Source organism: Acomys minous, assembly GCF_964271855.1.
Source record: "Acomys minous genome assembly, chromosome: 7".
Classification (NCBI taxonomy): Eukaryota; Metazoa; Chordata; class Mammalia; order Rodentia; family Muridae; genus Acomys; species Acomys minous.
Window position 1 is genome coordinate 2416058 of NC_140488.1, and position 16769 is coordinate 2432826.

General features: G+C 44.7%; 1 protein-coding gene across 2 annotated transcripts; it reads left to right on the plus strand.

Annotated features, from left to right (window-relative positions):
* The first annotated feature begins 29 nt into the window (after positions 1–29).
* Positions 30–5141, plus strand: CETN2 (centrin 2). 2 transcript variants are annotated; one of them, XM_084789113.1, is made up of 5 exons: positions 30–148; positions 2210–2368; positions 2672–2800; positions 4013–4150; positions 4563–5141. In XM_084789113.1, the coding sequence occupies exons 1-5, from the start codon at positions 146–148 to the stop codon at positions 4650–4652; spliced, it is 519 nt and encodes a 172-aa protein (XP_084645239.1). In that variant the 5' UTR covers positions 30–145; the 3' UTR covers positions 4653–5141. The 2 variants fall into 2 exon arrangements, with proteins under 2 accessions (XP_084645239.1, XP_084645240.1); XM_084789114.1 differs by lacking the exon at positions 30–148 and adding an exon at positions 171–284.
* Positions 5142–16769: the final 11628 nt, after the last annotated feature.

Consider the following 16769-nt stretch of genomic DNA (forward strand, 5'->3'; position numbering starts at 1 on the left):
TGGGGCGGGCTTTGCAAGGTTAGCCCCACCCGCTTCGTCCCCAAACCAATGGGAAGCGGGTTGCTCGCGCGCGGAGTGGTGGGAACGGCGCCGGGACCGCGAGTACGCGGTTGCCCTAACAACCGGTTGCAGAGTCCATTCGGTGATGGTAAGTGACGGGTGCTCCATGGACCCCACGCGGCGCCCGCGGGTCTTTCCTAGGCCTCGGTGCAGCCCTGCAGCCTTTCCTGCTCTGTTCTTGGCGTTGATGCCCTAGTTCTTCCTTGGAGCTGTATGCCGGAAGGGTAGGGGAGAAAATATAGCCGGCGGCTGCTTGGCAGGCCTGCGCTGAGCCACTGCCCCTTCCCTGCCCCCAGTAACCTTCAGCCCCCGCCACAACTCCCCGCCCCCCCCGCTCCGCTCGCTTTCCGGAAACCTTAGGATGACCATTCTGTTGCTTTCCGTAGACTCCGACCCCAGTCAAACAAGGCCTCCCGGCCTCTGCCACCAGATAAAGTTTATGCATGGTGCGAGGAGGTTTACTGTGTGTGTTCTGATGGTCGCAAAGGACTTTTCTGGGGATGCTTGGACCTTCTCCGAGAAGGCACGCAGGTGCCAAACGGACTTGTTCTTACCATTTTATACTGGCATACTATTTATTATAGTAGCTTTATATTTGGCCAAATTTAGGCATAATTAATTGGAAGAGCATAGTTCATGGGAACCAGCACTACAAGTAAATTTTTTTGTTGTTGTTGTTGTTGTTTTTGGAGACAGGGTCTCTCTGTGTAGCCCTGGCTGTCCTGGACTCACACTGTAGACCAGGCTGGCCTCGAACTCACAGTGATCCGCCTGCCTCTGCCTCCCTAGTGCTGGGATTAATAAAGGCGTGCACTACCACGCCTGGCACAAGTAAATGTTTTAAGTACATTTCTACAACTGAGGTTCCCGAATTCGTGGACACTTGGTCATCTATATTCCACAATTGATTTCTCAGCTAGCTTCTAATATCAATAGTTTTTGTTTGTTTGTTTGTTTTTAAGAAGAGGTAGAGAGGTTCATGGAAGGATTAATTGGTCTTTGCAACAAACCTTGTTCTCTCTCCATTTATTAAGCAGAACTTTAGACTCGGTTGGTATAAACTGCTTTTTCATTACTTACCCAGCTGTCTGAGTTAGCAGTGGTCTTAGAACAGGGATCATTTTCCTTTTCGTCTTTGATACTGAAAACTGAAGCCATACCACATTTCTTAATTGAATATGCAAATGCAATTTGTGACAATCTCTTCATAATAAAATGATAAGCTTGTTCCTTACAAACAGACACAGTCTCACTTTTGCTGTTTACTAACTTTGGAAAAGAAGAAATTTCAATCATGTTGCTCCTTTAGGCATAAATGATACAGTCATTCAAATAGCTTTTATGCTGCTGCTTTATATTGAAAAAAATATTTAAGAAATTCAATTTCCTAAAGTGACATGTCAATTAATGGTACAATTGCATAAACTTTCTGTAGTATAAACTTTAAGACAGTAGACGTCAGAATTATATATATCCCATTATAAAGAACTGGTCATGTTAACACCAGAAATTATATTCATATATTCACTTGCTCTATGTTGATCCATATAGGAACAAGGAGAAAAATGGTAATATATTAATTTAAAACAAAAAAATCACTTCAATTTGGTGGTTCCTCAATGAAATACAGTTGGATTAAGTCATGGGAGACATCACATTAGTAGCAATGATGATTTAAGTTTCAGTTACATTAGAAAATAATCGTGTTTAACTAGTGCATTGCTGATTTTCTATTTTTTACGTGGTGGTAAAAACTAAAATATATCAATTAAAATAGTTTTTTAAGTTGAGAGAAAAGTTTTCTCTTCACAGAGGTTTATATATTTTTTTAGAGTTAGGATTAATTTTATTTTACTTTTTACACTTATTTTTGGAGAGAGAAGGAAAGCACGATGTAGCCTGAGTGTGGTGGTCAGAGAACAACTTGGAAGTCTTTTTTTTTCTACCATATGGGTCCCGGGTTCCCACTTAGGTTGTCAAGCTTGACAACAAGACATCTCACCAGCCCACAGAAGTTTATATAATAGCATAAGTACATTACAAAGAATGGAGCCTAAATGAAAAAGATACAGATGTCTAGAACCATCATAAATACAATCTGGACTATGGCTTGTAATACTGTGCTTCTGTATTTGCATGATGTCTGAAGGCCTCTAATTTGAAGAAGACAAACATGGCATCCAGTGGCCAGAGAAAAAGGATGAGCCCTAAGCCTGAACTTCCTGAAGAGCAGAAACAGGAAATCCGGGAAGCTTTTGACCTCTTTGATGCTGATGGAACTGGAACTATAGACATCAAGGAACTAAAGGCAAGCTAGCTGCACACGTTCCTGCTCTGCGCTTCCGTGTTTCCCTGCAGTTTGTCCTTTACCTGGCACCGTTCTTCTCTCTTCCTCCTGTAAAACAATAACAGAAAAGGGTACCCTGTGTATATCTTACTTGAAACAATGATCTAATTGATAAAGGGGACTGCAAATATCAATTAAGTCAGCATTACCCTGTTCCCCAATCTTTTTCATCTTTTACCAGGTGTTAGGTTAAATCCTCAACAGCCGTTTTGGCTTCTGTACCATTTACATGTGTCTATTTAAATGACCCTGTTTTCATTGTAGGTGGCAATGAGGGCCCTGGGCTTTGAACCCAAGAAAGAAGAAATCAAGAAAATGATAAGTGAAATTGATAAGGAAGGGACAGGAAAAATGAACTTTAGTGACTTTTTGACAGTGATGACTCAGAAAATGGTAAGTTAGCCCATAATGGTAGATACATGGGAGTCTAGACATAAAAAGAACTTCATTCAACAAAATCTAGACCAGTCACATGGCAGAGGATTGGATTTTGATTGAGAGGATCCCTAAGTTTCACTTGGCTTTCCTTAAGGTCACAGCAGTATAGAATGCTTCTCATTCTTATTTTTAATTTTATTATTAAAATTAAATTAGCATTCAATAAAACAGGTATCATTATGACATTTTTAGACAAGTGCTTGATACTCAACACAAATTCCTAGATTTCTCTTCCGAGGGGCTCTTCTCTTCAGTTGTAGCTTCTGGCAAGGACCTTCCCAAAATAGTTGAGCTTTGAGTGCTTTTGGGAATGTCACTTCCTTTTGTTGGAGTACTCAGGGCCCCAGTAATCCTTTGAAGGCCGTTGTGCAAAACACCTCTCTCCTCTGCCCTTGTCAGTAGGTGTGTGTCTTCTATTAACATAAGCAGTATTTTCCCTAATTATAACCCTACTCACTGCTTCTGTATCGTAAAAATGAATCTAGTGTCTCCTTGATTTGTACAGTGTTTTAGATACAGTTACATTTCCTCTGTAACCTCTGAGTCTATGTTAAGTTTACGAAGTTTGGTTTTCTACAATGGATCATACGTGTTTTCCTGTGACCAAGGACATATATCACGACAGCTCTCACCAGGACCATGTGATGACGGGGATGGAGCTAGGAAATTAATCTAAGAAGGTAGTTTTCCTACAGCTCCTCCCCCGGCTTTAGAACTGCAGAAATTTCTGAGTAAGTCAAAGCACAAAAGGGAAAGTCAGTGCAGTTCCCTGCTGATGGGCAGTGTTGGTGTTGGGAAGATGCCCTGGCTCCCTTCGGGCGTTCCTGTCTTCTACCTGTGAAAGTAGCATGTGGCTGTCCAGCCACACCAGGAGCCTGTCTGTGCCACATGATACTTAGGCCCCCAAAACAAATCCTCATGACCATTTATTTTTCAGGGCTTACTGGCGTTTCCAAAAGTAGGCATCCTTTCCTACTGAATTCTGAGCTGATTATGACAGATGGTGGGTAGGAAGTACACAGGGACGATATAGTGCTGTGGGTAGGTGAGCCTGGCTGGCCTGTATTCCTAGCATTGCTGAGGTCAGGCTTTTGGAGACAGAAGGAAGACCAGGAAGCGGCAAGGCTGCTAGATATGAGTAACTATCTGTTTTATGTTCTACTAAAGTCCGAGAAAGACACCAAAGAAGAAATCCTGAAAGCTTTCAAGCTCTTCGACGATGATGAAACTGGGAAAATATCATTCAAAAATCTGAAGCGTGTGGCCAAGGAGTTAGGCGAGAACTTGACTGACGAGGAGCTGCAGGTGAGAAATGCCTCGGGCAGAAACCTGAATGCCCACCTTGCAGCCCCTGGCTTTCCCAGGTTCTGTTTCTCCACTAGGACAGCTTCTCAGAAGGAAAGCTAGCATCCCTTTATGCCTCTGGCGACTTTAACGCCCATGGACCCTGCTTCCAGACTACGCGAAATACAAAGTTCACTAGAATACAATGTGCACTTGAACTTACTCTTTTGGGTTTTAGGTCAGGGGGACTTTCCAGCTTCTTTTCAATTGATGCATGTGACAATTCATGTGATTTGTTTTTCAAATAGCTATCATAAGAAGGGGTGCATTCACATTAAATGGACCATAACTATCTTTCCTCATAACATTATTTGAAGTTTCTTATTAATGACTTTTCAGTTTAGTTTGTGACTTAACCCTTACTGCCATGCAGGAAATGATTGACGAAGCTGATCGAGATGGAGACGGAGAGGTCAATGAGCAAGAGTTCCTGCGTATCATGAAGAAGACCAGCCTCTATTGAGATCAGCGTTTCCTTTTCTACTGCAAGCACATGTGACTAGATTTAGTGCCTGCCATTTTGTGAAATATGGCTTTTGATAGCCCCCTCCCCCCCAACCTCTGGGGTAACTTTAGCCGTGACCTTGAATCTATTTTTGACTTTTGGAAGTGGTCTTTGATATTAAGTTCTTTGTACACTTACCTGCTGACTAATTCAATAGGGCAGAACTAGAGCACAGAGTGGGGAAAGGGTCTGAAAGCGTGAGTGCAGATACTCCGTCTCCCATCACTTCACATTGCTCATGAATTCCCATACAAATCCACAATGGCTTCTTAGATGTCCATGTAGCCACGTCACCATAAGCAGTGGTTGTTCTAAACTGGTTCTGGTTTTTGTTACACCTGAGTGCACTTTACTCTTATAAAACCCAGTGAATGCTTGCTGTGGCATTTGTATGTGTGTTAATGCATTTGTTTTGTCTTAAAACAATAAAGCCTTTCTTAATTTAAACTCGCATTCTTTAAAGGATTAGTATTTTTAGCTGTGAGTTCATTTTGTAAACAATTGTGTTGAGGGCAGCTTGGTAGATGTATAAAATTTGCCATCATGGATAAAAGGAAATAATTTTTTGTCACTTTTCTGTCAAAGTGGTTTCTTGCCTTCAGAGTTTGTGCATTTTTATAACTGGCAGAATTTCCATATGACCTGAGCCTTAATGATGCTCTAAAAGGAGTTCTAGCAAAATGTGAACCTTATAGAGCCTTGTGGGTAATTTGGTTGGCCAAAATGGAGAGAGACAGGCAGTATGTCAGGTTGAGGCAATCTTAGGAGTTTATTTGCTTGTAGCATTTCTTAGAGTCTTGGGGTTGGATTGAGAAGGAAATGGGTTATTGTCCAGGTGCCATCGGGGCCCAGCACACAATCACCTATGAAATAGGCCCAAGTATGTGATAGTAAAGTCCACTCTAGGGTAAGGATAGGAAGGGCTGAAGGGAAATAGAAAATGAGCAATGATTGAATGAACACACACACACACACACATACATACACACACACACACACACACACACACACACACACACACGAGACCCAGGCAGGTGATCAAGCATGTAATCTCAATACATAAGTGGATGAAGCAAGAGGATTGCCATGAGTTCACGGCATGCTGGGGGTACATAATGAGTTTCAGGACGTTCTGGGTCACAAAGTCTGACCCTGTGTCAAAGAAGCAAAACAAAACTAATAAAAACATATATAACTAGGTCAGTATACATTTTCATATTTTTTTAGATTTATTTATTTTATATGCATAAGTATTTTACCAGCATGTATATATACATACTGTATGTGTAACTGGTGTCTGCAGCAGTCAGAAGAGGGTGTAAGAACCTCTATAACTGCAATTAGTATCTTAGCCACTAAGTAAACTCTCCAGCCTCTTCCCCTCTCTGTCTCTTTGTCTCTGTCTCTGTGTCTCTCTCTGTCTCTGTGTCTTTGTCTCTGTGTCTCTGTCTGTCTGTCTCTCCCTCCCCCCTTCTCTGTGTCTCTGTCTCTGTCTCTGTCTCTGTCTCTGTCTCTGTCTCTGTCTCTGTCTCTGTCTCTCTCTCTCTCTCTCTCTCTCTCTCTCTCTCTCTCTCTCTCTCTGTTTAATAGTAAAGACCTCCTGCTCCTCTTGATTTAATATCAACTTACCTAAGCATTTTGTATTTTCAGCTGGGAGCCTGTTAAAAAGTTGTGCTCCTGGACGCACCCTTATACCTGGCAGTCTTGAGGATGGAGGGTCATTGGAACGAGTGATGGATTACTCCTTGAAAACACAGGGAGGGAGACAAAAAGCCAAGAGGAACCTCAGACTTAGGTTATAACACGGGCTCACTTAGTTCCCTGATGAACAATTTGGGGTAAGTTGCTTCTGTTGGTGCCTCAGACTCCTTGTTTGTACAGTGGAGAGAACTGTTTAACTGAGAATTTCTGTGATCAAATGAAAATTTCCCAACAGGACCTTGCTTTATGGTACTCAAGAGTGTGATGGTTCAGAGTGATCTCATTCCTTTGTTGTTTTTTTTTTTAGTTTGATGTAGCCCCAAAGTCAGTTGACAGCCTTTTTTTGGAGTGTTTTGTTTTTGTTTTTTTGTCACATTGCTGTTTTCTAATAAGAGGCATATGACCTGATTAAAGACGAAAGGTTGGAAAGATTGTCCCTCTTCCCATTTCACTATGAAGCATAACCCTACAAAATTAATTTATGTTTAATGGGCATGTAAAAGTTCTATATATTTAGTGCATGCACGATTATCCTTTGAAATATGTCTACTTTATAAAGTAGCAGAATCAAGCTAATTACCCTGAAAACATTCTCCTCCTACTTACTGTTCCCAAGTATGATATCAAATCTCTTTAGAATTTCTTGAGGGAGGTGAGAGGGTGGCAAGTTGTGCATCATCCACAGTGACAAAAACAAATATAAGGAAGTCACCATGTCCTGCTGTGCAGCCATCCTGTAATTATCAGTGCAGGAAACAGATAACAGGCAAGGTGAGACATCCAAGGAAGGAGGTGGGGCCAAAGCACAGGAGCCATGTAAGTTCAGTTCCTGTGGAGCCAGGCAAGGGGTACTGTAGGGATTGGGTGTGCAGGACAGAAAAATAGCTAAGGAGAAAAGATAGAAGGGATGTGCAGTAGAGGCAGTTGGGGTTGGTTCAGCATGACATACCAGAGCGACGTGGGCGCCCAGGAGGAGATCGAAGGGCTCAGCCGTTCATATCAGTGGGTGTGTGTGCACAGAAGCAGGAGAAGCGTTAGGTAAGGGAAAAGAGGGGAAGAATGGACCAGAGATATTTTAGAACGTAGGAAGGGAACAGAAGGGGGAACAACCAAGGTGAGTGCAGTTCATTCAGGACAGAACACAGTGGTGGCTGCTGGGGAAGAAGAGAGAGAAAGTGGAAAACATAGTTCATCTTCGGCTAGAGCACATTTTGCTTGAGTGGGAGTCAGTTAAGCTAGTAATGACTAATTGATGTGAGCTTGGGTCAGTTGTGGGAATAGGGAGGGAGCAGATTCGAGTTTTGGAAACATGGTCTGGGGAGCTATAGGGGAGGAGAAGAGGTCTACTCGTGTTGGGCTTTGTGGGCCTCCTGAATGGCGTAGAGACATAGTCAATGTTTATGAAAGACTGAGTAGATGAGTCTTTTTCTCTCTAAGGTGTTATGGAAGCTGGACTCTGAAGGCAGTGGGGTTGAGTTCAGAATCTAGCTGACATAGCTGTTTAAAGACAAGACTCCTTGCAAGACATAGATACTGGAGGAGGAGGGCTAAACGCAGGCTGGCTTCTCTAGCTGTCTTGAGGTCCTTTTACCTTCTAGCAGGTCTGACGTTCTTTGTGGGGGGACTGTTTTGCTTCATTCTCATATGAGCACCATCTGCCTTTTCTTGCTCGGCTTGCTACAATTTCTGTGATGACTAGGATAACAAAAGAGAGGAACGCTTTACTGTTTCCTGGTAAACTGCCTCTTTGGGAAGCCTAGTAGTTAAGACCGTGTGTTTAGAACTAGCCCATGTGGCTACAATCTCCTGGGCATGTCCACCACCTCCCAGGAGAAACTTCCCTGAAGTTTAGTGGCCTTGCAAACACAGCATCAAGCGCAAGCATTTTGGCTCCCCTCCATTTCTGCTTTAGCTACACTGTGTGCCAGGGCTGCTCAGTTGGCTTCATTTTTGTTATTCTTTTAAATACTAAAATTTTGGCAGCAGGGTCAAAGAAATTAATAGGATCAAACCCACAGTTTAATAACAGTTGTGACGTAGTCAGTAGTCCCAGAAGACATTGCAGTGCTCACCACTAGAGAGGCATCCATCAGTTTTGACTAGCATTGTTCATTGCTCTGATGGTGTTTCCCTTTGAAGCCAAGATCACCACCCCCACCCCCATCTTCTAGTCCAGGAAGTGCCCTCTCTGAGCCCTTCTCTATGATGCACATTCTTTTTTTGTGTTTTGTTTTTTCAAGACAGGGTTTCTCTGTGTAGCCTTGGCTGTCCTGGACTCACTTTGTAGACCAGGTTGGCCTTGAACTCACAGTGATCCTCCTGCCTCTGCCTTCCCAGTGCTGCGATTACAGATGTATGCTACCATGCCTGGCTATGATGGACATTTTCCAGTAAGTTTCTGCCTCCTCCACAATCACAATGACTCCTTTTTAAATTTTTAAAACCTTTTTATTGATTCTTTGTGAGTTTTACATCATGCACCCCAGTCTCCCTCATCTCCCCATCCCTTCATATCCACCTTCTGCCCTTGTAACCTCACCCCAAAAAACAGAAAAGAAAAGAAAAATAAACAAAACAAAGCATAAAAAATCTCATCAAGGAAGCTGTAGTATGTCCCAGTGTGGCCCACAGCGTACCCGTTTGTCCACACATCTTACTTGAAAAGGTTCATTGCAATAGTCATTGGTCTGCTTCTAGATCTCCAGCTTCTGCTGTCATCGGGCTCCTCTCCAATATCCTGTTGTTGCGCTGTGTCATGGCGATCCTTCAGCCTTGGGTCAGCAGGATCCCTTTCACATGCTCTAGCAGTTCATAGATGGAGTAGATTTTGGATGGGCAAACTCAAAGTCCTGGATCTGGGCCTGGTCGGTGTCTGAGCTGGTCAGCCTGCCAGATCGCCCACACCCACGTCACCAGGGCAAGCTCTCTAGCACTGGCCCAGCTGCAGGCAGCAAGGGGCAGGCCCAGCTCTCCTCTCCTCCAGCTTTCTCAATTACCACAGGGGGTGAGGGGCAAGGGGCAAGGGAGTAGAGAGTATCACATCTGCTCCCATGCCAGTCCATGGCACTAGTGGCGGGGCTGGATCTTTTGTGCTCATGCCCTTGGGGTACTCACCTGTGCACCCCCCCAACCCCTGCCACCATGGCAAGCTCTACTGTGATGTGCAGGCTAGGTGCAGGGCCTGTTCTCCCAAATGCTACCGTCGGAGACCCACCCCATGGGAGAGGGTCCATAATGACTTTTATGATCTAGTTTGCCCACTGTTCCTTATGAAGCCGAGTCACCAATCTAGTGTGCCATTCTGCAATATGTCATTTCTCTCTCTCTCTCTCTCTCTCTCTCTCTGTGTGTGTGTGTGTGTGTGTGTCCATACATGTAGGTGTCTATGCCTACAGAGGCCAATAAAGGGCTTCAGATCTCCTGGAGCGAAAGTTATAAAGCCACTATGAGCCACCCATCATGGGTGCAGGGATTTGAATTTGGGTCCTCCACAAGGATTCATACTCAGGCTCCTCCTCAAGAACAGTAAATGCTCTTAACTACTGAATCATCTTTTCAGCCCTGCCTAAAATGCTTAGGAGAGCTCTGGCCTCATGGCTAAGAGTATCATTGTCAGCCTTTGAGGCATTCAAAAGGAAGCCTCCCTCTTTTTGCCACTGAGGATCTTCTGCCTGACCCTTAACTACACTGCTTTCTGCATGTCATTTACCCTTCCTTTCTGTTCTGTGCTCTGGCCATCTAGGCTGCCACCAAGACTTACTCTGTAGAAGTCCCTTTGACCTACCCCTTCCTTTTAATTTCTTTAAAAGTATTTATTTTTATTTTTTGTATATGGTTCACTACCACGTATGTATGTACATTGCGTGCATGTTTGGCACCCTCAGAAAGTGTGGAAGCTTCTGGAACTGTAGTTAAGGACAGCTGTGAGCCACCATGTGAGTTCTGGGGACCAAACCTGGGTCCTCTGCAAAAAAAGGTAAGTGTTTTTAACTGCAGAGCCATCTCTTTAACCTCCATCTTTAAATTTTCTTTTTAAAAGTTGCAATTACATTTCTTTTACTTATGTGGGTGTATCTGCCACAGCACATGTGTGTTCGGGGACAACCAGTCCCTGGGTGATCTCCTCCCATGTCAGTTCCGGGGACTGACTTCAGCTCATCAGACTTGGTAATAAGGATTTACACCACAGAGCCACTTCATTAGCCTCCGTCCCCTGTTAAGTTCTGAAGCTACCTCTCAGTCCAAACACACATTGGCACGCTGTTTGCCAGTGGGCTCTCGATCTTGGCTTTTCCCAAGACCTCCCTCTCACGTTATCTTGTTCTCCAAGGGCATACGGCCTTTAGTTTTGGTCCCATTTGCTTCAAATTGCCTCTTTTCTACTCAGCAGCTGCGGCCTTTGGTGCCTAGGACTTGATCTTCTTCAGCCTTGCTTTGCAAGCCTAGAATATGGGTGTGCTGGAGAACAAAGGGAGCTGGCAAATGCCCGGCTCCTACATAGCATATTGCCAAAAAACCTGTAGGCACAGTGGATGTAGGTCTCACCTACAGCCTTCAGCAGATAAGTGCAGTCGTTTCTGCCACTAAGATCATTCTCCATGCCTGTTTTCTGGTTTTCCTGAATTCAGATATTCTGTCCTTTCTAAGAGCCTGTGTGGGCTCTTTTCTGTATACATTCTAAATGCCTTTGCCATTTCCCCAATTGAAGTATCCATGTCTTTGTCCCAAACCTACATATTTCGGTTTTTTTTTTTTCTTCTTGTGAAGCTCTTCAGAGCTCTCCTTCCAGAAAACGTTTGTTTGGAGGAGGGGCGGGGGCGGGGGTGGCGTGGGGGCGGGGACGGGGGCGGGGCGGGCAGAATTTCCCCGCTGAAATTAATGTAAGACAGCGGTCATGCAAAAAACATTCTTGCCACTAGATGGAGTGCCAGGACTGAGGCCTGAAGGCAGCAGCAACAGTGGTTTCAGCTAGAGCTTCTTTCTGCGCAAACAGCCTTGGCACAGTGGAGAGGCTGCTGGAGGAGAGGGAAGGGGGAATCCTGGTGGGGCTGGGAACCCCGCAAAAGTACTAGCAGGAGTGGGTTCTCATGATAGCTCATTTGCATGGGTGTCCTATTGAGTATTTCGAAGAATACAATGACAGGTTTGCAGTCAGAATTGTTTACCGGCTGCATTACACTTACTACCCCTCTAAGGAGAACACAGCCCAGCTCTGTGCCTAGTGCAATGCTCCACCTACAGTCGGACTTCTTTAGTGTTTATGGATCATAAAGTAAGGGCTTACAAACTCATTGAAATTTTCTAGCCTTCCAGGACTGTTTTTCTTACAATTATTCTTTATTGCAGGTTGAATTATGCTTCCCTCACTGTTGTAACTCCTGATACCTCAGAATGTAAGCTCATCGTGGATGAGGAAGGGCTTTATGGTTGTTCTCAAGTTAAGATGAGGTCATGAGTGTGGTCCTGTATCTGTGGTTCCCTGCCACCACCATCCCTGCCCGGAGGGGGCTCATTGGCCATAGGCTCTTGAGGAAGTCGGCTTCAGAGAGGCAGCTCATTTTATTGTTGAAGGGTAAGGTTATATAAGGGCTTTTAGGGTTACAGGCTGCATTATGATTGGTCATAACACAGTACCTAATTATCATATGGGCAGGGGAAAGAGCAATGCTCCTGTGCTGAGTCATGTGGCGCTTGCGGGAGGCTCTATGCAGTGCAGGGCCAGCCTCCAAGCAAGGCCAGGCATCTGGGCCTAGAGATGCTCTCCAGATAAGGTCAGGCAGAGAAGAGGAAGCCCACTGAGAAAGGGAGTCCTCCATTTTGTGCCAGGCTTGGGGAGCTATCTGAACATGGTGGACTGCGACCATAATAGCAGGGTCTTCCAACACATATGCAGTGTCACAGAAACACTTACAGAAAAGGGACATGAGGACACAGAGGGAAAGTAAATTGTAAAATAGGCGTCTTTGAATAAAATAGCTGCCACATCATCTGATCCCCTGTCCCTACTTCATAAGAGCCCATCATGATCTGGCTTGTTAAACACTGAGGTTCTCTCATAGAAGGGGTGGGGAGCCGAGGGCCATTGCACAGCTGAGATTCTGGCAGCTCCTCTTAGCCCTGTGTGTGCAGCTCCCACGTCTGGGGCGGGGCTAGAGAAGTGAGCACAGCGAGGGGCTATCCTTACAGCTCTGATGAAGCCAGCAACGCGCTGGGAGGAGACTTCGCAGGCCTCTGCGTTGACGTCACCCGCACTCCTGCCGGTAGCCCCTTACCCAGCGCTTTGTGAGCAATCCCCATCAATTCATTGCTTCTCCACACTGAACTTGGGTGGAATCGTATCTTGGGTTGTCTTTGGGACCTCACAAGGACTGGTAGAAGTTGCTTTTGCCTCCCCAGGGGAAGAACTTTGTGATATGTGAGAGCCACAAAGAGAAGGGCGGTTGGGATGCCTGCGTGCTGTAGAGGCATGCTAGGGCCCTTCCTTCCCTCACGGCTTTAGAAGGAGCTGGCCCGACTACGATCAAGTCCTGGGTTTCTGTGAAAACAAACAAATTTTCCTTGCTGTAGCCTCTGAATTAGTGGAATTTTGCTACCAGACCTCTAGCAAAACACCTATATCCTTCTCTTACTGAGGAACTTGCCCTGCTCCGTGAGCTCTTCTGCCAGAGGTACACACTGCCAAGGAATCAAAACTTGAGCCTGGAACCTCTGCTAGAGAACTCTTTTTCCCTTTGGAGGCTGTGGAGAGCGAATTGTTGTCGTGACTGCTTTTACTCAAATTGTATACTGAGTTTACAGTACAGCTGTGTGGGTGGACTGTCTCCTTTTGAGATGAGATGGTTGATGTGGGAAAATACTGATCAACCCTCATACAAATATGTTCCAAAGCCAGGACATAGTGGTCACAGGCATGGAAAAGACGAAAGCCAAGGCGAGTTACCAGAGCCTCGGGGTAGCCTGAGCACTGGGCTTGCTGTTTTTAACCTGCAATGTGCAGTTTAAGAGAAATGCTTTTTGAAGGAACCTAGCTAAGCTGGCTGTGGTGATTCTGGACTGCCAGTGCTACAGAGGCAGAGGCAGGAGGATCAGGAGTCCACGGCCAGTTTGAGCTGCAGAGTACTTTGAGGCTAGCCTGAGTTACACGAAACCCTCACTCATTAAACAAAACACCCCAAACAACACCCCCTACAAGAAAGAACATATGGTGCAGTGATTTTACCTGTAAGGCCTAATAATGTTTAATATCAGGCCTATAGTTATTATTACAGCAGTATTTTCCAACCTGCTAGCAATCAATCAAGACACAGACACGTGTTATATTTTAAAATAGCCTTAGTTAACCTGGTGCAGGGCAGATATTAGTCCCCTAAACTACCTCCCATAGTGGGGCGGGTATGGGATACCAGCCCCAATCCCATGCCATCTGCTTCTAATAATGTCTATCAAGCTGCCTCCCATCCATAATCCCAAATACTTGCTAATTATCATCATCTGGGCCAAATCCTCCATCCACGCCAGCCGTGTGCTTCTCTTCCACTTAGTCTATGGCGCAGGCTTCTTCTCCCCTCTTCTTCAGTCTCTCCTTCCCCCAAGATTCTCCCTGTCTCTCCAAGCCCTGGAACCGTAGCCATGCCTGTCCCATTTGCCCTGTCCAGGTGTGATGGCCTCTTATTGGTCATATAGGTTAGGCTCTTAGGCAGGTACAGATGGGCCACAGAGACTGCAAGCAGTAATTAGCATCAAAATACATCAGACCAACCTCCAACAAACATAGATTTTTGTAAAAGCAGAGAAACAATCTTGTTAGGGGTAGCAATGCAATGTTGAACTTTTGTGTCTGATTCTACTGTGTCTGCTTTGATCTGCAGCAAGTTCCCAAGGCCCTCGGAGCTCATTCACTTCATCTGGCTGCAAGAAGTGTTAGTACACACTTAAGAGCAATTGTGAGAATTATAATCAAGCCGATACATCTACAGGGCTTAGAAAGGCAACAGACATGGCACTCATTTAATAAATATTGTTAAATTAATAAAACAAGAATCTGGCTGCAGTCTTTTACTGCAGAGTTCAGTAATTACACTGAGAATCCCAGTGTTGCAATTAAGGGGTTATCCTGGCTAGTTTTATGTCAGCTTGACACAAGCTAAAGTCATCTGAAAGGAGGGAGCCTCAATTAAGAAAATGCCTCCATAAGAGCGGGTTGTAGGCAGGCCTGTAGGGCATTTTCTTAAATTAGTGATTGATGGGGAGGGCTCAGCCCATTGTGGTGACAGTCCTCGGTTCTATAAGAAGGCAGGCTGAGCAAGCCACGGGGAGCAAGCCAGTGAGCAGCACCCCTCCATGGCCTCTGCATCAGCTCCTGCCTCCAGGTTCCTGCCCTATGTGAGTTCCTGTCCTGACTTCCTTCAGTGATGGACAGCGCTGTGGAAGCCTAAGCCAAATAAACCCTGTCCTCCCCAAATTGCCTTTGCTCAGGGTGTTTCAATGCAGCAATAGTAACCCTAAGATAGGCTTATACCTTTAGAACAAGGGCTTCTAATCCAGGTTACATGGTCATTAGGATTTCATGAATTGCTCTGAGGAAGTTCCTAATCTTCTGACGTTATATGTTCAGTTTGTGGGTACATACAGGTGGGCAGTTTGTATCAGATTTGTTTGAAGACTTCCAAGAGCCAAAAAGGATTCAGAACTGGAATTAGGAATGGAGTGAAATATGTAAACTTACAGCACCATGCTGCAGTCGTGTGTCTACGTGTATGTGCGCACATGTATCTGTATGTATATGTGTGTGCATGAGAATGTGTACACATGTTGCTGTGTGGAGCACACACGTGATGTTGAGATTCTTTTTTTTTTCCTAGACAGGGTCTTTCTGTATAGCCCTGGCTGTCCTGGAACTCACTCTGTAGACCAGGCTGTCCTTGAACTCACAGAGATCCACCTGCCTCTGCCTTCTAAGTGCTAGAATTAAAGGCATGCGCCTCCATACCCAACAGATTTTGAGATTCCTTATCCACAGAAATTCTGAGTCTCACAGGTTTCCTAACCTGCCTTTGCTTTTCCCACAATGCAATGTAGCCCTGATTCTATGCCATGCTGGAGGCCCCAGGGCTGCTGTTTTCTGACTGCTCTCCACCCTGGGGCCCACCACGCCATTGGCTGTGCACTGGCTACATGCTGTGCACTCATTGGCTGTGCACTGGCTACATGCTGTGCACTCATTTGCTCCTTAGCGCCTTTGGGACCAAACAGCCTCTTCCCTTGTGTGATTTTTCTGCTATTTTCCTCCCCCCTTCTCTGACAATTTTAGCTTGAAGATTAATCTTGTTGAAGGAAAAAATACCAACAAGAAGATTTATTTTCTTCTAAGAAATTGCTCTCTCCTTTCCCCACACTGACTAAAAGGTATTTCAGTTATCTACCTTCAGCATTTTTTGAAAGCTTCATTCTCAACTTTAGCCTTCCTAAAATTAATTATTGAGTAGAATCCATATCACCATGTGCATTGATGTCTATTTCCCTTCAGTGAGTATCTTCTCTTCTCTTATTATTTGAACTAATTCATCTTTTCATTTACTCAGCAAAGACTTCATACTTACTCAGAATTCCAAAGCAGGTGTCTGCTCCACACCCCACACATATACCACATATACACGCATTCATGCACATGTACACACATGCATACATATTTGCAAATATACCCAGGCATGCAATGAAAAAACAAAGCCCCATGACATTTCTAGTCTAGTGAAGGAGGCAGAAAATCAGCTCAAGAAAAATAAAAGAGGACACAAAGATAAAAAGGGATGGAGACAGATGACCAGGGAAGGAAGGCCTAGCAAAGGAGATGGCACTTGAGCAAAAGTCTGAAATCTTAAATAGACTTGTAGGAAAACTGCCCAGTCCAAGAAGACAGCAAGTTCAAAGGTCCTGAGGCAGAAGCAGCCTTGGTTGGCACAGTGGGGAGCTATGAAGAATCCCATGCTGAGTCTTGGGCTAGCTAGGAAGTTCCAGATCGTATCACTGTGCTTTAATATTTTATTTTATTTTATTTTATGGAAACAGGTTTCACTATGTAGCCTGGAACTTGTGATGTAGACCAGGCTGGTCTTGAACTCACAGAGATACTTTTGTCTCTGCCTGGCGTTAAGGGCTGGGGATTAAGGGCATGCACGCACCACCATGCCTGGGGATTTGAAGTTAGGTCCTCATGATTGCTCAGCAAGCACTTTGTGCATTGAACCATCTTCCCATGCCTTGTTTAGAATTTTTAATTGTTTGCAACAGAAGCATGCAGTTTCTCTTGCTTGTGGATTTGAACTGTGAGACGTAGGCTGTTCTTGGGTTTTGAGCCTGCTGTACCAGAGGCTGAAA

Excerpts from the sequence above, each read along its gene's own strand:
- CETN2 (XM_084789113.1), top strand. Across the intron at positions 2,369-2,671 it reads TAGACATCAAGGAACTAAAG|GTGGCAATGAGGGCCCTGGG; the intron begins GCAAGCTAGCTG and ends TTTTCATTGTAG. Across the intron at positions 4,151-4,562 it reads TGACTGACGAGGAGCTGCAG|GAAATGATTGACGAAGCTGA; the intron begins GTGAGAAATGCC and ends ACTGCCATGCAG.